Genomic DNA, 23687 nt, shown 5'->3' with positions numbered 1-23687 from the left:
ACTGCTCATCCCTGATATAGATGAAGCAGAACAATTAGCAACATTTAAGACATAACTGGGTGAGATCTTGGGACTATTAGATAAACAAACAAGTGGACCGAATGATCACTTCTTGTTTGTCAAAATTCTTATCTTTTGTTCTAAAACTAAAGTTCATTGTCAGGAGGGTGTTGTACTGTGTTAGCCATTATGGATGTATGGTAATTCAAGCAAAAAAAAAAAAAAAAAACCTTTTATTGGCCAACTAAAAAGATTACAATATGCAAACTTTCAAGGCAATTCAGTACCCTTGTTCATGCAAGATGTAATACAGAAACTAGAATTCCCAGTGTTTATAAAGACACCAGGACAAATACAGCATTGGAAAACCTTCAAGTGGGTCATCGTAAATGTAAAAGATTAATAGACCTCTCCAAGCTAAGATTCATTTAGTAGGAGAGGAGAACAAAGTGAAAACCTTGTTTGGATATCTGAACATTCTATAGTATGCAGTACAATAGGCATTCTATTTTTTTCTTCTTCTCAAAAACCCTCACACCTAAACACAGTAAAGTCTATAAATGACAAACGTAATGAAAGAAAACAGCAGTAAGCTGCTTCCTGCACATGACTAGGTATCTCCAAACCTACAAGGCACTAATGATCAGTTGAGCACACTTTTGAAATTAATATGTAGTACTAGGGTGTTGTACCTCATTAGCCGTTATGGATGTAGTGAGACGTTAAGCAAAACGACACCTTTTATTGGCTAACTAGAAAGATTACAATATGCAAGCTTTCGAGGTAACTCAGGCCCCCTCTTCAGGCAAGATGTAATCAAGATGATTAAAATGAAAAGACTGTTTATTAAGAAGAACAAAGAGCCCTTGTTACACAATCACGACCCATAATGTGACTGCATTGGACTGGTTCAATGTTCAAAGTACAAATCAGTCACAGCAAGAGGAACTGTAAATTTCCCCTTGGGATTAATAAAGTATCTATCTATCTACAAGGGTTAAGAAATTCAGCTAGCAGTCACATTCAAGTATGAAGATCTGCTAAGAAGTCCAGTGGAAATTACTTCTCTTTTTTCCAAACTAATACAAAACATTGTAGGTCAGTAGCTTGCAAAAAGGAGATGTCAACAGATTTAAGAATTGAGCCTAGAAGTGTGCCTGTCTTCTGGGGACTTGTCTGGGGGGCATACAAATAGAGCAGAGAGGAGGATGCTGGTTATACTCTTGACTGTCATGAACAATGACACACACCCACCACCTGACACACTGATCAACCTGCAAAGCACATTCAGCAAAAGACTAATTCAAGCATGGACCTCCTCCGCCACAGACGTTCTTGATTTATTTATTTACTTTTAAACTAACATCAGAGGTTTTAACATATACTTTGGTTAGACAGTTTATGCTAGTTTAATATTTATAATTTAAACAACTTACAGACATACAGTACCTTCAGAAAGTATTCAGACCCTTCACTTTTGATACCGTTTTCTCCATTCATCAAACAATACTCCAGAATGACAAAGTGAATACATGACTTTAGGAATTTAAAAACAATTCTTAAAAATAAAAACCTGAAATATCACCTTGACACAAGTATTCAGACCCTTTACCATGAAACCTGAAATCTGACAGGCATTCCATGCTATTGACCATAGCTAAGCTGCTTCTACACCTTGTTTGGAATCCACCTGTGGTCAATTCAATTGATAGCACATGATTAAGAAAGGCACACCCCTGTCTACAGAAGGTCCTATAGTTGAACAAAAAGCAAGTCTTGAGGTCGCTGGAATTTCCTGCAGAGCTTAGAGACAGAATTATGTCGAGGCTCAGATCTGGGGAAAGCTACAAAAATAGTTTTGCTTTATTGCAGATTGGCAAGAGCACAATGGTCTACATAATGCTTAAATGGAAAAAGTCTAGAACAACCATAACTCTTCCTTCAACTGGTTTCCTGAGCAATTGGGAAAAGAGTACCCTTCATAAATGAGGTGACCAAGAACTTGATGAAAACGCATTTAGAATTTACAAAAAGGTCCCTGAGAAGTTCTCATTACATTCATAATGGCTAAAACCCTAGTAACTACAAAAAGGTACCTGAAAGAATCTCAGCCTATGCAAAAGAGGATTCTCTGATCTGATTAACCCAAGATTGAATTGTCTGTCCTCAGTTCCAAGAGAGGAAACCAGACATAGCTCGTCACCTGCACAATACCATACCAACAGTGAAAAATGGTGATGGCAGCATCAGACACTAGTCAGGGTTGACTGAAAGCCGAAGAGAGCAAAATAAAGAGATATCCTTAATGAAAACCTGTTTAGAGTACTCTGGGCCTCAGAGGACTGGCCAATGGTTTGCCTCCTAACAAGAGAATTAACCTTACCACAAAGCAAAGACAGCACATGAGTGGCTTCAGGACACTCTGTGTTTAAATTGCCCAGCCAGAGCCCAGACTTGAACCCAATCGAACATCTCCGGAGAGACCGTAAAACAGCTGTCCACTGACAGTCTCTAATTAACTCGACAGCACGTGAGAGGATCTTCAGGAATGAACGTCAGAAATGTGTGTCATACCCCAAAAACATTTCTGGCCATAATTTCTGCCAAATGTGCTTCAACAAAAAGTACTAAATAAAGTCAAGTTAGTGATAATGCATTGGTATAGTGCGTTGCTGCACCCACCACACGACGAAACAGCTCAGGATCCTATTGGGCCCTGAGTGCTGCCATGCAGCGGGTGACACCTCAGCACCACACCAGTTCTGATTCTCAACAGGCCTGACTGCATTGGCTCTCCGATGGTTTCAACTCTTCCGGGGATGGGCTTTCCTCCCATCCCCTTCACAATGCGAGCAGCCTTCCCATGGGCGGCTACAGCAGAGCTACTCCCACAGAGAGCAGAAAGGAGTCCTTTCTATCGTCTCAGAGCTGTGTGAAGACTTTGTCTTTTTATTTTTTTTACGGTGGCTGGAGTGCCAATCCTGCCACCAACCCCCATGATTTCCCAACAAGTTAGAGGACCACTGCAGGGCTGGATGGAGTTTAACATCATACCCAGGTCTGAAGGAATAAATTAATTTAAATGATTTTAGCACAAATGTGTAAAAAGTGAAAGGGTCTGAAGACTTTCTGAAAGTGCTGTATTATATTTACTTACTGTAGATTACTATTTAGACTTGAATGTATTTTGTCTAATTTTCATGCACATTTTTTTAATATGTGTAGACTATTTTAACGCTGTACCATTTGCATACGATCAAAAAAAATACATCAATCAGCTCTACCACTTGGATGAGCAATATGATTCAGTAACACTTTCAAACAGGGGATTTAAAGGCCTGCGCTAGAGCACCTATTAGTCACTTACTGCTAATAGAACAAACGAGGCCTTTGTTAAGGTCTAGTTACTTGGCAGTAAGTGACTAATGGAAGCACTATAATCAGCCCCGTTTTAAAGTGTGGTCAATGGCGCTTTGCAAGTCTTATTATGAGCAAACAAAGAATGTATTACGGTCTGGCTTCACGGCAGAATCTGACTAACAGATACACCTAGGAAGCCCCTATTCTAAAGTCCTACTGATGAGTCTCCATTTCTGAAAAGTTATTATCCTGCTCCAAGCTACTCAGGAGCAATACTATGGGACTCCAGATGATCATGGAGGATTCTGAAGCCTCGACGGATAGGACTTTACAGACACGCATATATGAGGATAGGCATGAAATGGGTATCATAACATAACAGTGTGGTAACTGCATAGACACAAAAGTGTCCGACAGAATTAGAGGAGGTGACAACTGTGGGCAAGCACACACGAGCATTAAGTTCAAAGGCTTTGTAGGTGAGTGGATGAATTTATTTTCTTTGTTTATGCATAAGACTAATGTTTAGCCAGCTGAGGTCAAGTGTGGTGGTGGTGGCATCCGGTGTGACACAGCCCCTCCACCCCCAACACACCACGAGCAGTTGTGTTCTAAATCAGGGACAAACCCACAGCCTAGTTCCTGGAACACAGTCTGGCATTTGGCCTGCCGATTTCGGTAATGAAGACTGCATAAACTAAAAGTCTCATAACAGGGATGCAAGTTAATGTTTCATCATCTTCCAAGCAGAAACCTGTACAAATATATATATTAAAAAAAAAAAAAGAAAAAATCCACATGCTACAATTCACAAATCAAATCAAGTGCTGGAGTACTATCTGTCCGAGTTAACCAGATTTAATATGACTGATATGGGACACCTGTGTGGAAAAGAAAGCGTAGTGTCATATGACAATAAGTCAGTCTTCACCTAAAAAAGGTCTGTAATAATGACGTACAGTTGTATTTATATTATGCGTTATTGCGCTTTTTTTTTTTTTTGCATTGAGAATCTATTTATTGATATATCTAAACATTTAAAATTACTCTGGCAAAGTTTAGTTTTGTTTTCATTCATCCTATTCTTTCTTTACGTCATACAGGAGACTAGTCTCATGATCGCGACCTTTGTGCTCTTCGCATCACAGGTCTCGAAGGCACACATATGATGGTATTTGCGTCTTTCATTATCTCTCAGCTAAATAAACATACAAAGACTTTAGCGTAGTTAGTTTCTAAGCATGCAGGTTGAAATGCTTGGTATCATTTCAGTTTTTGAACTCCTTCTGTGTTCTTGACTTTTGATTCTCTAGTTTGCCCTCGTGGTCTCGGATTATTCTGGCTTTGACCCCTTTCTGCCCCTTACTATGTTTAGCTTCACATTTGCATTTCCCGGTTATCTCTCTTATTCAACACAACAACACCTGGAGAAAAACATCTCACTACATGACCAAGCATGTCCAGAAACACCTCTTTATTATTATTATTGGGAAATCCTTGTTAAGTGGGTATTGATATCTACTGTATATCATCACAACACATGATTAGTAATGAAAAACACTAATGATTCCTAACATTCGCAATCCAGTTCAGTGATGCCACGGGACAGAGTCTAACCCGGCAGCTTCTGGAGAAAGACAGCAATTAATTCTAGGCAGACCACCACTCCATCACAGGGCCCATTAATGCAGAAACTCACACAGGGACAGTTTAGAGGCACCAATTAATGTAACCTGCATGTCAGTGAGAAGTGAGGAGAAAAACCTCAATGATTTAGTAAAACTGAAACCTCTTTATAAAAATAAGGTGAGGACTAACATAAAAATATAATATGAAGGTACAAACCCTATTCCCACTCATCACAACCAACACAACAGACTGCATCCATCATCCTGTCTTCACAAACGTATTATAGTCTTTTGTAAAAAAAAAAAAAGTACCCTCTGAAACATATTTTCACCACTTTAGCAGTTAACAGTATGCTCTTTTCCATTTAGCCTTTGGTTATGCTTTCATCTGGTTTCCTTTTTCTCAGTATGGTTCCCGCCTTCTGGCACGTGAAGGCTCATTAACAACAGCCGCATCAGTCATTGTGTGGAATGTAACTCACTTGGCACAAGGTATGCACAAGGGAGGAGTGAATTGGCCATATTGCATAAGGTTTACAGTCATGTTGGACTATTAGTGAATATAAAGTCTTCAAATTGGAGCAAATTACTTTGATTTTGAAAATAAAAATATAAACGATGAGAGTTGGATGATCAATACGCTTTGGCTTAAGGCAGTAAAAAAAAATGCAGTGATCAGACTTAATAAATCTGCATTAGGTTTACGCCAAATATAAGTCTAGGGTAAACACAAACTTAATGTCACATATCACCTTTCTATCAGACAGACAGATATTTTAAATAACTAGAAGACAGGAATGTTAAACAACTTGGCTAAGATCATCAAGTTAGTCAGATGTAGCAGACTGAAATGGCAGCCATGCGGTCCTCACTTCAGCTCTATGGGTATAGACAGATAAACAGCACTTTATTTGTCTCCGGGGGAAAGTTTGGCTTTTCTTACTGAAGCTCAATATACAAGTATACACACTAAATACACACTAAAATGAGTAAAAGGAAAGAAAACATCTGACTTGGCTAAAGATAAGAAGAATAACCCTAGTCCCGCTTAGGCACTATAAACTAAAAGGCGTTCCATTCACATTTCTTGAGAGACTTCTGCTAATTCATTGCTTGAAAGTTCGCAATGTTAGTGCGTCAAAGAGAGGATGTGCAGCATCATTCAGAACTTCATTCTGTTCTCAGCTACTACCACTGGAGAGGGTTTGAGTTGTCGAATATGTAACGGATGTCACTACCTATATTAACAAAGTAAGAGAGTCTGCTCTGTCCTTTCTTCTCTAGTTCTTTTTTATTACAATACAGTTTATTTTTGTATAGCCCAAAATCACACAGGAAGTGCCGCTTTGGGCTTTAACAGGCCCTGCCTCTTGACAGCCCCCCAGCCTTGACTCTCTAAGAAGACAAGGAAAAACTCCCAAAAAAACCTTGTAGGGAAAAAATGGAAGAAACCTTGGAAAAGGCAGTCCAGGTAGGTTGGGTGTGCAGTGGGTGTCAAAAGAAGGACACCCTTATTACTAGATCAGTCCAGCTTGTCATTGTTGTGGAACCCCAACTACTTGTAGCAGGGCACCAGTTCCACCTCTTGGACACAGAGGGCTCTTTGGTGCAGCAAAAAAGTCAATCAGCAGTTCCTTGGTTTTGCTGATGTTAACCTGCGGATAGTCCTCAAAGTTCTGCCCCTGACTCCTCTCCTCTATATCATCCCCTCTGTCAAAGCACCCCTATTAGTGCACAATCATGAGAGAATTTTGGCAAGTGACACAGCCTGGTGATATATTTATAGTCAGAGATGTACAGCGTGAACAGAAAAGGAGACAAGACTGTTCCTTGTGGCATTCCAGTGTTGTAAACATCGGCATCAGAAACACAGTCCTTGAGTTTCACAAACTGCACTCTGCTCAACAGATCGCCTAATTATTAAGCCACAGATTGGACACTATGAAGTAAAAGATCCTAAATCTCCCCTGTATGTTACACTTTAGCAGTTTTATTAAAATATATTTAGTCTACATTCAGAGTGACCATATCTGTACACTCACACTTCTAAAATATTTTGTTCCCTGAAAAATGGAGAAAAGTACTGCAAAATAACAGAACGTTCAAAACTGAATATAAAAGAAGACACACAGTTACAGTATATTCTTAATCTTAGAAAACCAAAAAATAAAAGCTATTCAGGGTGAAGAGAGCTGCACACTGTCAAGAGACTGCACAAGAACAACACAAATGCCTTGCAAACATATTTATTAATAAGAGTCTTCTAAGGCAAAAGGTCTTCAAATAACCTTTAAACAATATGACAAGAATGCACTAAAACGATTCCATTATCCACACTGGGATGGCTCTTCCGTCTAGTTCTGTTCTATTAATGAACTTCACAAACTGCAAGAATTTTAAAGAAACTGGCGGTGTGGGATAAAGAAAGTGTAAGTGTCAACTGAAATATTTCCAACCTGAATGTTGATTTGAAAAAGTTAAAAGTAAGTAGAAGTCATCTCTAAGCAGCAACATTTGTACCAAATAAGGCCGCCATCCAGAGGCCAAATTATCTGATCCCCACTCAGCCACTGTAAGCCCAGTCAGTCTTTTCAAAATCAAGAACCTGTAATTAGTGGGAATCAGTGGGAGGCGGAAGCTTATTCCTAGGTCTCTGTGGAAGGTATAATTTATATTTTGATTTTTAATATTGAATGTCCAGGATTTGAAAACCATCCTCAATTCATGTAGCTCCATTTACATTCAAATATACAGTCATCTCTTCACATTCACGAGGATTAGGGTCAGGAGACCCCAACAAATATGAAAATTTGCGAATAATACTTGGGTCCACCTAAATGTGGTGGGTCACGTCACAGAGGGATATTTTTGTGTTTTTTTTTTTATTTGCTCTTACGTGTTTTTCATTTTTCAAACTTACTTCACTGGTTAACCGACGCCAGCATTCAAGTGCCCTCATCTTAAAGAGCCGATTCCAGATTAGCGACATGGCAAATGCACAGTGTCAGCTGGGGTTGTCCAGATGGATAAAAAGGAGAGGGGCAGATTAGAAAGAGGAACAAGAAATCAGGGGAAAGGAAATCGAGAACTGAGCAAGGCGAGAGCTGAGAAGGATGGCTAAAGGTCTATGCAGGTTTCCAGTAGAGGTGAGCGAGTGCAAGTATAGACCGAGACAAAGATGGAGAGCAGACTGGGAACCAGCTGTGAGGAGACATCCGGATCTGCTGAATAACTAAGGGAGCCGTGATGGTGGAAGGTAGCTGATGTAGATCCCAGCTTTCAATATTAACAGATTATGCACTTACACTAACAAATATTAAATAACACTAATATTTACTTATGATTTTACATGATACAAATAATTTTCAGTATTGTTTATATTCTTTTGGCTTACGTGTTTTTTAAGAGTTTCTACGATTTTAAAGTAAGCTCCAAAATTATTCCCATTTAATTGTTCACAGCCAACTTGCAGATAATTTAAACCGTGAATGAACAATTTGCCTATCTGGAACGGCAAGGGTACTCTAAATGTGTGAACTAAGAATCTAAGAGGACAGACAATTTCAAGACGACCTCTGTTCTTAAATATTAGTTAAGTAACTCATGATAACAACTCCAGGGGCCAAGACTCACAAAGAAGGTCTGTCACTGAATTGCTATTATAGCACGAAGCCTTTGTGTTATGAACATTTTAACCCATAAGACACAAAGGACAACAGCTCATTTGAGTGTGGTGCCTGGTGTCTTTAAATATCTTACACAATCACATCACAGAAGGAACCACTGGGATGATGTAACTTGGCACAGTGCAGGCAGTCATAAAAATCAATACCTGAACTGGACTCACAGTGGCAGTTTTCTAGCTGTATATACTTTTCTCTGTGTGCCTTGGATTTAATTCAAAAGGCCTATTTTTCCAAGTACTTCAAAACTACAACCTTGGTAGCAAACCTCCACCACTATAAAATTTGCTTTAACCATCCAAATGACTGAATTTGGCCACTCAGCCATCCTCTTAACAATTCAAGGACAAGGCCCAGACTAGAAGATAGCATCATTCACTGACGGATCTCACTCTCTTAATTTCTTACCATTGTTCGCCTGAGCACCTTCTCTCTTCAGCATCTGCACAGCTCCTACATACTTCTTAAGCTGAACCTTCAGAACTTCATTCTCCCTGCAGTTTAAAAAGCAAATCAGAACATTCAGATTTTCATGTATAAGGAAATAAATTCTACAGAAAACTAAAGGATGAAAATCAAGTAAGCCCTCAAAATTCACTTGTTTGAGATGAGTGTATCATTGGAATAGTGCCAGGTGGTCAAGTAGAAAGGATGACCTCAAATAGAAGACACAGGTGGTTAGAATTAAGTCCATAAAGAATCATATTTGTAGAGTTTGGCAGACAAAGGATAAAGATGTCCCAGTCCACAATGACTACAGCATGTAAAAAAGAAATTGCTGACACCAACCCCTTTCCCCATCTGTCTCATTTCTTTCATTTTTCTAGCATGTGGTGGGATTAAATTGACAGAAGGAGGTTTTAATCAAATATTGCCATACTAAGCCCCAGCGGAGGGTCATTCCATCAACCGAAAACTCAAAACTGGCACATCTCACTTGTCAGAAAGTAGTGCACAACTGGGGTTAAAACTCAAAAACTGAACCCCTCCCTACTCGTGTCATACTGCAGGTGCAAGTCCATCCCTGTGCGACTGTTGTCCTTGCAGCGGAAAGCCTCTAGGGCTTTGACAGAGTGGAATTTTTTATAATTCATCTGCTGTAGGTTGAAATCTAATTGTTTCTTCTGATGTAATGTACACTGACTCTTACTTGCCACAGGCAAGAACTGCGCTACGACAGACAGTGAACCTGAAACAGCAAAGAAGGGGCTTTCACAGAGAACATCCCCTCGAAAAGCAATTCGTCCAGATTACTCGCTATAATTTGTGCGCCTTCGTCTCCAAACTCATTATTATTATTAGATGTGAAGGGAGAGTCCCAACCTTTATTACATATAAACAAATTTGGACAACGCTCCTGCGTGGGCCCAAAACTGTGGCTAGAAAATGCAGCTGTAAGCTTTCAGCTTGCTTGAGAAGATATATAAGGCACAATCTAAAATGTTCCTCACTTTCACTTCAGGCACAAATCTCTAAATCAGGCCCTTGAGGGACTTCAAAATAAAGCTTGAAATGTGGCATCTAATTCACAGAGATGACAAAAAATAAAACTAAAAATATATTCAGCCTACTGTTTAAGCAGCAGGGAGAGCTAGGTAATTCATTAGCAACTGCAGAGCAGAATTAGATCTTAAACACATCTGACTTGAAATCACTGCAATATTTTGACATGTAATGCAAGACTTAAATTACAGGCAAAACAACCACAGTTTCTGGCTTATTTGTTTCTTTCAAAGACCAACAGAGAAAATACTTTTCCTATATTTCACCACATATTAAAAGACAGCAAGTAACCAGCCAAGGTCTGAGACAGTTTTGCCATTTGGGGGTAAAACCTATTTATAAACCTGCCCATCTGGGCTTTGAAACAGTGCACAGTCGAGCAAATTGTACAAGATAACAACAGCTCGTCCCCAGGGTGGCTGGTATCTTTTACTATGGCACTGTATTTATTTTGGCAGTATTTAAGTATTTAGCATAAATTTCCAAGCCTAATGGCAAGTTAGATTGTATGTTTATTTTTAGTGTACATGTACCAAACCTTTGAATTGCCTGTCTTGCTTGGCTATATTTTTGTGCACCATCATGCGGGACACCTTAAAATGATGTTCTTACTGATTCCATATTTTTTCAGGTCTTTGAAACTGGAAGTCAATTTCTGTGTTATTTCCTCTTATGACCTCAGTGCTGTGAGCCCAAGTTCACAGATATCTCTAATCTAAAACCTGATAGTTTCCACTTGTCAGGCTTGACTTCATTATTTAATTTTTCTGTGATGTGATTGGGACAATCTACACATCTTCTGGGGGGTTTGACACCAAAGAAATTCAATTTTGTCATTTATTTTGTGATTCAAGACATCCCAAGAAAATAATTTTTTAACATAATGCTGCAGCGACATTTTGTTTTTCTTGTGGGCACCACTATTTCCTGACAAAGTTGTTGACGTGTCCCAGAATTCCCTGGGGTTGTGATGCCTGTGACTTCATTGACGCGACCACATAAAAGATTGACTTGTACACTATATTGTACACAAGATTGGATAAAACAATGTTATTTCTTCCAATTGTTTCCCTTGGTGCATTTCTGGTTAAAAAGACTTATTTATCTGATTTCTTTTGATATCTTTAACTCTCATTTAGGCCCTTGGTTTAAAGAAAGATAGTTTTGATGCCTGGTTTATGATCATCACACGACTCTGGTATTTCCATGTCTACTGATGGAGAGCAATGAGGTCTTCTGTCTTGACGGCATTGAAGGTCAGATTGTTATCTCTACATCACTTGGTCAGAATGGACACGATGTAATATATTGACTATTATTCATGAAGCTCAGGTTTAGTTGGCCACAATGACTCAGTGCCCACTCACTTAGGTACTTTGGTCAGACCCTCAGTTGCCTCCAGAACAGCCAGGATTCAACAAAGTGATGGAAATACCTGTTAGGCTCTTGGGTCTAAGATGACAACAGCATCACGTAGTTCCTTCAGATTTTTCGGCCACAGATTCATGTCGCCAACCCCGTCTTCCATCCCACCAAAGACCTGCTCTATTGCAGTGGTACTCAAGTTCAGTCCTGAAGACCCCCCCCCCTCGTGGCTGTAGGGTTTGTCCATCCATCCATCCATTTTCCAACCCGCTGAATCCGAACACAGGGTCACGGGGGTCTGCTGGAGCCAATCCCAGCCAACACAGGGCACAAGGCAGGGAACCAATCCCGGGCAGGAATTTATTCTTTTAACGAGACACACACATTAACTATGTTTTTACTTCCCTGTTTATGAGTTTGTTTGTTTTTTTTCATAAATCCAAAACTTACAAACTGGTTATGCTCTATTTTTACTGAATGAATCAGGAGTTTGAATGTTAAATGCATAAGAATTCATTTTTGCTTTCAAATGATGTTGCTCTTTCTAGCTTTTTGGCTATAGACACACAAGTGCACAACACTAAAATAGCTGCCCTTTAACATTCAGTGTTGCTTCAACTGGTGTCTGTACTGCTTGACATTAATTGTCAGATTTTGGACGTACTGGAATTATGAGATCAAGCTACACAGAAAGAAAGTGAATTAAAAGAAAATGACTTGATGAGTTAATTATCTAAAGATACAGCAAAATAGAAATATTTCTTAATGTCTTATAAAGGTAAATTTGACACTAATCTATCTGAATGCAAAATAAGAGGAGAAGAAATTAAAAGGGCAGCTAATTAAACAATGAGTTCAATTTAAAATAAAAAATGACTGACTGAATGTGGAAAAAGTTGGAACAAAAATCTGCAGCCACAGTGGGCCCCCAGGAGTGAACTTGAGAACTACTGATCTGTTGGAGTGACATCTGGGGGCTGTGCGAGCCACCAGAGTAAACTAAAGCCAGTGCCATTATTGTGGAACAGGCTTATAAAGGAGTAGACTTTGGCCATAAAAATGTGCACATGTTCAAATTACACAACATCACTGCAGGACACTAACATACCCTGAAAGTTAAACAACACAACACACACATTTGTTGATTATCAGTATTGCAGAATTGGTGTATTAGAGGTGAGCACCAGTCTTACTCAGGTTAATCTCTAAATCATACTGTTCACCAAAAAAAAAACCACATTTTAAGCCACGAACATAGAGAAATTCAGTCAGACTTTCAAGGGCCAGTGAATCTAATCTTTCAATATCTAAAACACTTTAAAAAACTGTCAGCTGGGAGAAAATCCCTTTAAGGCTGGAGAGAGAAAGAACTGTGCAATGGGTTGAGGTTTTGAAGAGTGATCAGGCAGAGGTCAGATACTTTAGTAAGCCTTCATTCATACAATTAAAATCAAAAATGTATTTAATTTCATTTTTATTGTCATGTGTACACAGTACAATGAGATTCCTGCTTGCATGTCACCTAGAGAATGGCAACGGTAATGTGACAGGTCAGAAAATAAACAAATCCAATAGCAGTCAAGGGTAATATCACCTAATCATTAAAAATAACATGAGATTTTAAACATTAGTTAAGCTGTCTTGAAACTAATCAACACTACAGTGATGTCACAGCTATTCTGGAACCTGAATAAGAGAATACTTTAAATCCATTACTTGATTAAATTACAGTATATGAGAAGTGAGGACACCTTTTGCTAGAGCCAAAAATATACTGAGATCATTGTTTCGACTCAGCATCACACCGCATACTGAAATGAACTGAGGAGGAGATAAGAAGTCTGGTCTTCTAAGTGGCAACCAAAATGTACCATTGACAGCAGCAGTTCCACTCCTCTCACCAACTGCCAACAGGCTCAGAAACAGAAGACAGATCTGAAAGCTGCTTTTATTTCAGATAAACTCAATTTAAAAAAAGTTTTAAAGAGATTTTCCACAGCTCTGCTCAGAACATGATGGAAAGTTCCTATCGGGGCCAATCTATCAAGCAGCGATTTACAGAGAGGTAATGCTATCAAAGACTGCTCTGGAGCTTAAGAGAAAAGCACAGATTATGTTAGTCAGACCCCTCGGCTTGTGTGGGTTATTGTATTATTTATTATTTGTCAAGGGAAGGCAGGAGTCTCTGAATAAAAAATGATTTTTCCCTTGTGTGTCCTGAACAAGCCTCTATTAATTAAAACAAAACGAGATACAACAAGATACTGAAGTCATCATCCAAGGCAATAACACTCTCCTCATTGATTAAGCCCAATTAAAACCACACACTATTTGTCATAGGACTTGTAAGGGTTCTAACAGGGTGCTGCATTCAAAGCTGAAGCCAGCTTGACACTGCTGACAAATCTGTGAGGAGTACAACACATACCTAGGAGGGGGTTCCTTTCTCATTTTGATTCCACTTCAAATGATGTGGTTGAAAGTGTACGTGGAAGTTCTTTCATTTCCCATGAGGTATGTTGTTAAAGTACTGCGAGTTGCCCCAAAAGCTGAGCTTTCAGATCTGGCGAAGAAGATGCTATGAGGTGTTTTCTGTCTCCAGTTTTTCAAGGTACTCAAATTAGCCTCTTTATATACAGGATACATATATCAAAGGATCTAGTATGAAATTAATGAGATTGATGTTAAAGTGAATTTTACATTAAAAATTTAAATCGGTTCCTCTATCACAGAAAACTGTTTTTGCTAAGGTTCACCTGTATATCAGTTTTAAATATATATATATAATATACACACACAGGGTGAGTCAAAATTATGTTAACATTTGAATGACGGAAGCAATTTATTCACAAAACATACTTCATATGTACAAGAAGATTTACAGGAATGTCTCAACCTCTTCACTATTATGTTCAACACACAAAAACAACAAGCAACAATACCATTTAAAGCCCAGACACACATTTTGTGGGAAATAGATGATACCACAGTCAGTATTCTCTCCTTCAGGTCATTGATATCATCAACTTTCCTGCTATACACGCGCTCCTTCACCATACCCCATAACCAGAAATCACAGGGTGTCAAATCAGGGGAGTATGGAGGCCATGGCACAACATGGAAAGGTGTGGTCGAGAAAAAAAGAATCCATTAGTGTTTACATAATTTTGACTCACCGTGTGTGTGTATATTACCCCGATCTACATGCTGTCAAATAAACGAACCACACACCGTGGCGCAACATTAGGGGCATCGCCTCTAGCACTGACGTCCGAGGTTCGATTCCCGTAAGGGAGTGCAGTGAGTGTGAACACCTGATGAGCCCAGAATTAGGGCGAAACATGTGTCGTGTACTCTTTGCATTATTTGACAGTAAACTATTTCAACCATATATATATATATATATATATATATATTTATTTATTTATTTATTAATTATACACTACACAGGGTGGCATGGGAATTGGAATCAGGAAATGCAGCCCTGTTGGGGTCTTTAGGTACTGGCAGAAGGCACTACCGTTGGAGGACTGCTGTGGTTTCCATATGACCCAGGCATGATACCAGAAGCAGTTCCTGGGTCGGATGTAAAAGAGCCCACAGCCTCACTTATCTGAGTCAGAGTCAGGATGCAGCAGAAAACACTCTTGGAGGTGAAAGGAGAGAATTTTGTATTGGTGGATTTTGGCTTGTGCTTGCATAAGAAAAATGTTTCATGACAAATAAAAATCCTTTATTTGAATCCAGGAAGTATCCTTGCTCATTATTGCATCTGTAGTTTGGGGCGCAGGTAGCACCCCCTTGTGGTTACTATATATACACTTACACGCGCGCGCGCGCGCACACACACACACACACACACTCTAGTGTGAATTAGTGTAAATGAATTACAAGTACAAAATACAAAATGACTGACCACATAAGCATTTAACCCCTTTTATATGGTAGATCTAAATTATCACTGGTACAGACAACTGGTTTAGGAAGTCATATTATTAGTTAAATGGAAATCACTTGTCTATAGTCATGTGGTTCCAATGCACCTGTATCTGGAAGGTCCAACGTATGATGAGCCAGTATCATGGCCTAACCTAACAAAATAAACACAAAAGAACACTCCACGCAACTCTGTGAAAAGGAGACTGAAAAGCAAAAGACAGGGAATGGACACAAGAAAAGATCCAACTCACTGAATATCAGTCTACAATGAACCTGCACCTTAGAAGAAGATCTTATGCATAAAGCCAAAGCGACACTGGGATGGCTTAAAAATAACAATGTTCAATGTTTGTTAATCAGACTTCAGTTCGGTTAAGAATGACTTAAGACTCAAACTTGGACTGGCACCCAAAGAAAGAGATGAATACTTATGCAATCTAGTATTCTGTGTTTTTTTATTTGCAATTAATTTGGACCACTTGATAGAGATAAAGATCTGTTCTCACTCTGACATTCAACTTTCCAAGGGGGTGAATATTTTTCAATGTGATATTTGTCTATGTGAGTATGTGAATCTTAGGACATGACAACTAAGAAAATATAATTGCTTAATCCAAATAAAACTTGACAAAGTTATTAGCATTGTGAAAACAAAATCTGTAAATGTATTGCTTTTGAGGCTTCCTTGCACAGACAATGAGTGACTTTGTGTTTTTGTCAGTTTGGGACTAAAATGTAAATCAACTGGGAATGGGGAATATACAACTACAATATGATACTACAATATCAACAATAAATAATTCTCCCATTTCGTTCCACACAATAAAATAATGGGATGCAGTATTTTCTGTTAAAATCACAACTTTTTGGAAAGGGGAGTCATGTGCTGTACCCAACTGGTTTTCACTTTTTATTCTGAGAAAAGTAGTTTTTTATATTGCACCAGTATGTTAAGAATATGGTGAATGATATCTAGTATAATCAGTGTAAAGGGCATGATGGTCCAAGGCAGGTACTACTATAAAATTTAGAAGAGAATGTGAAAAAAAAGTCCTTGATAAAGACACTGCCCCTCCTTCCCCCTTGTGACATGGCACGAATGCAGTTGAAGAATTACGCCAATCAGACCCTGGCTGGGATTTACAAAAGAACAGCTGTCTCTGAAACAGCTTTAAAAAGATCGACCAGCTGAATGCACAACTGTAATGAGTGCATAAGGGCTGCTCTGCGGACTTGCTTCCGCTCCTGATTGTAACACATCAATTCACCACATCTGAAGTGCTTTGCAGGATAAATGGAAACTGCTACCTTGTGAAAAAATAAAACATATAATACAGTATTCTCTATTGAAGTAAAAACTGTGTAAGCAGCATTTTAATGTTGGTCAGTGCATTGGTAGACTAGCACAGAACCCCAAGACAGGACAAAGTGTGTGTGTGTGTGTGTGTGTGTGTGTGTGTGTGTGCGCACACTTGCACAAAAAATGGTACTTTCTGTAAATTAAAAGAGCCTTTTTAATAATTTGTGAGAATACCTTCGGGGCCAGTACATGGCTAAAAAAAACCTCCAAATTTAATATTTTTGCATTTGAAATACAGCACAAATATTCAACCAATGCACAATTTCAGCACAAACAAAAACTACTGCAGTTGGGACTACTAAGAAAATCTAACCGTTAATTTTTAAATGATATGTCTATTGCCTGCAAATAAAAAGGATTAATGTTCTTTTTAACCCAGTTTGTCACAATGAGTGCTCTGCATTTCAACACCGGCCACACATACCTTCCTAAAGCCTGGACTTTCCCAATATGTCGTTCATCTAGTTCACCTAGCTTTCTTTTAAGAGAGTCCAGCTCTTGTCGCAGGGCTGCTGAATGCTCCATTTCTCCATCCAAAAGACCACGGAGAGAACTGACCATGATAAAAAAAAAAAATAATAACAAGAAAAGTAATGCATTAAAATCATATGCAGCCCCGTCAATTGCCATGTCTCTTGTAGAATCACTTCATTATGATTTAGGGCAAAATTGCTGCTCATAGAGAGATAATAAATCTACACCTCCATGCATTTGCATAATCCAGTTTATAACTACTGGAGCTACAGACAACAGACATTATCTAACATTAAACTAACAGAAAATAATCTGGGAGAATGTCATAGTTTTATAATGCAGTCTTCTTAGCTTGGAGGTGTAGGACACAAAAATGGGATTTATGTATTAAGCGGCCACAAGCAGATCATTCATGGCCCAACATAAATTAGTCGCAAATGGATCTCTTTATAAGTGCCCCCTACTCATAATACAATTCAAATAATAATATATTCTAATATATATAATAATTTATATCTGTCTACCTTATTTGTATTTCCTCCTTCTAAATACTTTCAATTGTTAAAAAAAAATTTTAAAGGCAAACTTGTATATAAATGCACAAAACCATCTCCTCACCTATTTTCTTCTTCGAGTTCATCCTTCCTGTTCATCATGGCCATTATAGCTTGCCGTAGCTCAGCTGTAAAAGACATAAAAATACGACAAAAAAGAAATGAGGTAAAGACAGAAGAATGATGGACTTTGCATGCTCCACAAGTTCAGCAGCTAGAATCCTTTGTACAGATGAGATGATGATAATCCGATTAAGCCAGTCTCCAGTGTTTCTGATTCATCTTTTGTCAGAGGCTTTTATATAGACTGACCAGACTGAAATGGTGGAAATACAGTATCAGGCATGGAAAGAATCTCTCATGGTTTCATTATTTTAAGGAGATAATGCAAAAAAACAAAAAAATTGTATTCAATGACAAAGTATTCCAAAATGAAGAAACACTAAGACTAAACCTTTGCACACCAATGCATTTTTATGCACACTAAATATATTTCAGGGCCAAACACCAGCTGATCACACTTAAACCAATTTAGAACCACTAGGTGATATGTAACATATCTATGAACTACAGTAAGAAATCATCATCCACAGGTTACAAAAATGAACAAGGAGACATGGACACAGTATAAGGTGGGTACCACAGCCCAAAATCTGGCCACGAGGTGCCACGCAGACAACCAGAAATCAACTACTATTTACAGAGACTATCTGTCAATAATGAGCCAGTTTTTACACCCTGTGAAATTACCAATGTGGCTGCTTTGTCACACATACATACTCAGGTCACCCAGACAGACAGACAGATAGACAGATAGGCACTACATGATAGATACGATAGATAGATACTTTATTAATCCCAAGGGGAAATTCACAACCATGAAATGAACCATTCTCCCTGAAATGACAGGTTTATTCAGGAGGATGTAAACACTTTTGTTCTGAAATTGACACACAGCTGACTTAAGGGAAGTTTTAAATGATGCAAAACTATCCTCGCACACTGGCAATGTGTCATGATCAGGACTAGGTTTTAGATTATTTTCAACCTTTTCCTTGGCCTCTTAAAATAATGAATTTAACAGTTAGTTATGGGAGCCAACATTGTTTTCTCTTTGTGATGCAGAGTTGCCGGACTGTTGCTAGGCAGGACGATCGGGAGTGTGCGATGTGTGGCATCTTACCCACAATGGTATAAATGTCAGTGTCATGCACTTCCTATCCATCCAAGTTTGTGAATAAAACAAAAACAAAAAACCCTTGCATTATTATTGTTAAAATCTCTCTGGTTATAAATACTTTTCAGTCCTTTTTGATTTATGTTTTGAATTTTGGCTTAGGCTTTGTGAAATATTCAGGTTATTGACACTTCTCATTCTATAATTTTGTCTCACGTTCTGGATTTTGCTTATTCAATTTTGCCCTGGCAGTTAGAACTCCATCTTCTGATTCCACCACGCTTTAAACTGCTGCCCCCCTGTGCTGTAAGTACACAATCAGAAAAGAGTGAAGAAAAAGAATACTTTCGAAGCCACCTATTCAAAGTTTAGTCCATAATCTCATTAAGAGGTTATCAAAAAGACCTGAAATTAGCAGGTTATGCTCAAAAACCCACACAGGATGTCGAGATGCAACCATTTTGCGAGGAGAAAAGAAAAATGCTCAGAGAGATTAATTAAAAACTACCAAAAGTGCCGGCTTGCAATTATTTGAACTAAAGGTGTCTTAAAATAGTAGAGTCTGAATTAGACATTTTGTTTTCACAGTAGATGCTGCAATTGCATTATTTTCAATTAATAAAAGATTAATAATTAATTAATAAAAGTCTTAAGAAAAAGTTATATAATTTATTACTCCATCTGTTTTTTAAATCTGTTGTCCACAAAGTCGTGGAATAGCAGGAGCCTATACCATGAAAAATTGGGTACAAGGTAAGAACAGTCCCTAGACAGGTTGGAAGTACATCACCTATTGATTACTCGTTATTCTTTTTATCTAAAATGTTTAGGTACATATCTGATAACATGTACAGTGAAAAAATATGCAATAATGCCAAAACTACAAGTGTAAGTCAATAATTATCCACACTTTTGTGATAATAATAATAATAATAATTCATTACATTTATATAGCGCTTTTCTCAGTACTCAAAGCGCTATCCACACAGGGAGGAACCGGGAAGCGAACCCACAATCTTCCACAGTCTCCTTACTGCAAAGCAGCAGCACTACCACTGCGCCAACTGTGATGTTTTGGTCGACTTTCCCCACATACACGTGGAATCATGGTGTCTACGGTCACATTGGTAAAGTTCTGACCTTGCTCAGTCAGATTCTTTTCTTGCTTTCTAGAAATAAACATGGCCACTCCATTCTCCATTTGTACCACCGAAGAGGAGCAAGCAGTGATCTGACTTATTGTGGGCTGAAGGTGTACCAGAGACTTGAATCCTTGTAATTTCATCAGAATCATGATATGGACTTGCACAATGTTGTCGTCAGTAGTGGAAGTAGACGGACACCACACTCCTCCCTGGTGCTTAACAATTGAACGTCCCAATCCATTCACAAACACTCTGATGTGGTAAAACGCTGTTTCCATATTTTGCAAAAAGCCTCGTATGATCTTCAGCCCATAAAAAGGTGAGTCGCTGCTTTTTTGGTTTACTCCAAGAAAACATGAGAAACTGACTGATCTACGTCAAAACTTTATCACTAAAACACCATGTTTACACATGTGTGTGGGAAAAGGTGTGCAGCCATTCCAAAAACAATTATCACAAATGTATGGATAATTATTGAATTAGGCTCATATTTAAAATAATAAAATGTATCATAAATATATAAATTGTTCTTCATAATCCCATCGTATGTATTAAAAATGCACACACAGAACTGTTCTGTAGTAGACTTTGTATGTGTGTATGCTTGGTATAAATATTACGTCAAGTTCAAGTTTGTCATCACCTGCATATTTAATACGAGAGAGAGAAAGGTTGCGCTACCACGCATCGGCGAAAAGAAAACAACAACTGAAAGTAAATCTCTCACTTAAAAGCAAAAATCCATTCAGAAATACAATGATTTGGCCGTTTAACATGATGAACAGTGGTGGCAGTGCTATTAGAAAAGTGCTTAAGGCCAGTTTAAGCAGTGCAGTCTATTATGATGAACATTTTCAGTGTCTCCTTCTCCATTGAGATAATGGGAAAAATGTCTTTCCGAAGGGAGAAGAGACCATGCATCCTTAATGTCCACATCCCTGTGATTTCCACAACCTTAATGAGAAAGGCTATAAAATGATAATCTGATTATTAGCTATTTTAGTTGGACCTGCACAAATATGCGCGTTGCATTGCACAGAAAAAAAGCATGCGTTATGCTTGGCAGATTCTGAACAGTTTGATGTTTTAAATGATCAAAAGGCTTGAGGTGCTGACATTTTGTATATTTTGGATGGTGCAAAACTCTTTTTACATTAATTATTTCTCAATATCGCTGATTCTTTTTCTCTCCCCGTCAACATTTTCTCACATTAAAATGCTTAGACCAATATTTTCTTTCTTGACAGCAGAGATAAAAAGAGGAACACATTTTTGAATTTTCAAGAGGTGCAGCACAGTAACATTTTGCCTCTTGGACAGGCTGTGAGTTCTAAGAAAGTTGAGATTTTATGGTGAAGGTGTATGCACAGCATTGATTTATGGTGGTATAGAGATAACTGCAGAGTCACACTTTTCCCGTGTGTCTGGTTTGAATATGCCTGCTGGAAACTCTGCTTCTGTTGCATTAATTTTCTAACCATTTGTACAGTGAATCCACAAAGTCTTTAGATCCCTTCGTTTTCTGCACACATTATGTCAGAGATTTAAATGAATACATTTGCTATGTTTGCCCATCAATCTACACTAAATAACCCATACTTACAAAGTGAACTCATATTTTCAGAAAGGCTTGAAAATTTATTAAAATTCAAAAACTCAAATCCCTCATTCACATAAATGTTCAGACCCTAAAGTCAGTACTTTGAAGAAGCCCCTTTAGACCTGGGCAATTTTTCCCATTCTTCCTGGCAGTCCCCTCAAGCTCCCTTAGATTGAATCTGAAGTGTCTGTAAACTTCCATCTTCAGGTCTCTCCACACGTTTGATGGGGTTTAAGTCTAGGATTTGGCTGGACCTCTCAAGGACATTCAAAGGCCTGTCCTGAAGCCATTCCAGTGTTGTCTTGGCTGTATGCGTTGGATCATTGATGTGCTGAAAGGTGAACCATCAGCCCAGTTGGAGGTTGCGGGCACTCCAGTGCTGGTTTTCTTCAAAGGCGTCTCTGTATTTGACTGCATTCATCCTTCCCTGAATTGTGACCTGTCACCCCTTCCCTGTCATTGAGAAACACCCCCATTGCTCAATGTGGCCACCACCAGTCTTGACTGTATGGATGGCATTAGACAGGTCATAAGCAGTACTTGGATTTCTCCAAACAGTTTTTGTCTTATCAAACCAGAGAATATTTTTCCTTGCGCTCTCAGAGTCCTTTAAATGCATTCTGGCAAACTTCAAAAAAGCGGTCATTCAGTATGTGTGTGTCCTTCCGATAGTCTCAACTAGGGAATCCACACCGGGAGCCTCGGACATTTTTCATTCCCGCATTCCCGGGAATTAAACTGCTGGAATTCCCGGGTGAATGGGAACGGCCAAGCTCGCATATATAGCGTGTAAAAATCGATCAAGAAATAACAGACTTATAGTTGAAAATAATTAAGGTGGCGCCATTGCTGCAGCATGCACTTCATCAGACAACAGCTTTGAACAGCAACTTGAAATTGCAATGCATCAGTCTGTTGCAGCCGCATTATCTGTGCCAAGAAACTTGCCATCACAGAATGATGACAAGAAACTGGATGCATCAGTAAAAGCTGAAATGGCGGTGTTTCAGAGCAATGGCAAGCGAGGGCGTTGTTTAGAACAAGTGTATCGGTATCTGATGACTGTGCCGCCTACTTCAGAGGAGGCAGAGCATGCTTTCTCAGCAGCTGGCATACTCTGCACCAAGGTGCACTCTCGCCTGGACAACCACACACTGGACACGTTGTGCTTTCTACGCTCTTATTACCGCAACTAACTAGATACATGTACTTATATGACACCATGAACTGCTTGTAGATAAGGTTAGTCTTTTATTGGTATCAACATATTGCAGTAGTTTTATTAAAAATAAGTGTCTGTCGTTCTAAAACCGTTCACATGTGAGATGCCCGTGCACTGTGTCATCCCCAAGAGCCTGGGATTCTGGGGAATGACAGGCAGGATTCCCAAATTCCCGGCAATGGATACACCCATCCAGGAATGGATTCCCTAGTCTCAACATCTCAGCAGAGGACTCCTGAAGTTTTGTTATGAGTAACCATTGGTTTCTTGGTCACCTCCTTGACCAAGGCTCTTCTTGCTTGGTAAATCAGTTTGGTGGTTGCAAACTTCTTCCATGTCACCATTACTGAGGCCACTGTACTCTTGGGAATACTCACAAAATCAGAAATGGTTTTATCCCCCTTGCCCTGATCTATGCCTCAACACAGTTTGCTTGCAGAGGTCTGCAGAGAGATCCTGTGACTTCATGGCTTAGTTTGTGCCCTCACATGCATTGTGAATCATGGTAATTTATATACTGTACATAGGAACACGTGTGCCTTCTAAACAATATCTAATCAATTCAATTCACCACAGGTGAATTCCAATCAAGTTCTAGACAAATCTCAAGAATTAAAGCAAAAATGATGCACCTGAAAATAAACTGGATTGCCACAGCAATGGCTCTGAATACTTCT

At 38.8% G+C, this 23687-nt stretch overlaps 1 protein-coding gene across 1 annotated transcript in view; it reads right to left on the bottom strand.

Annotated features, from left to right (window-relative positions):
* The window catches only part of snx29 (sorting nexin 29), a 477274-nt gene that overhangs the window by 341177 nt on the left and 112410 nt on the right, over positions 1-23687 (bottom strand). The window contains exons 12-14 of the mRNA XM_028814109.2: positions 17931-17994; positions 17263-17391; positions 9080-9165 (exon numbers count right to left, since the gene is read on the bottom strand). Coding sequence (XP_028669942.1) covers positions 9080-9165; positions 17263-17391; positions 17931-17994 — 279 coding nt within the window. The remainder of the gene's footprint in view (positions 1-9079; positions 9166-17262; positions 17392-17930; positions 17995-23687) is intronic.

The sequence above is a fragment of the Erpetoichthys calabaricus genome, chromosome 11, assembly GCF_900747795.2.
Source record: "Erpetoichthys calabaricus chromosome 11, fErpCal1.3, whole genome shotgun sequence".
In the NCBI taxonomy this organism is placed as follows: Eukaryota; Metazoa; Chordata; class Cladistia; order Polypteriformes; family Polypteridae; genus Erpetoichthys; species Erpetoichthys calabaricus.
This window is presented reverse-complemented; position numbering and strand designations above follow the sequence as displayed.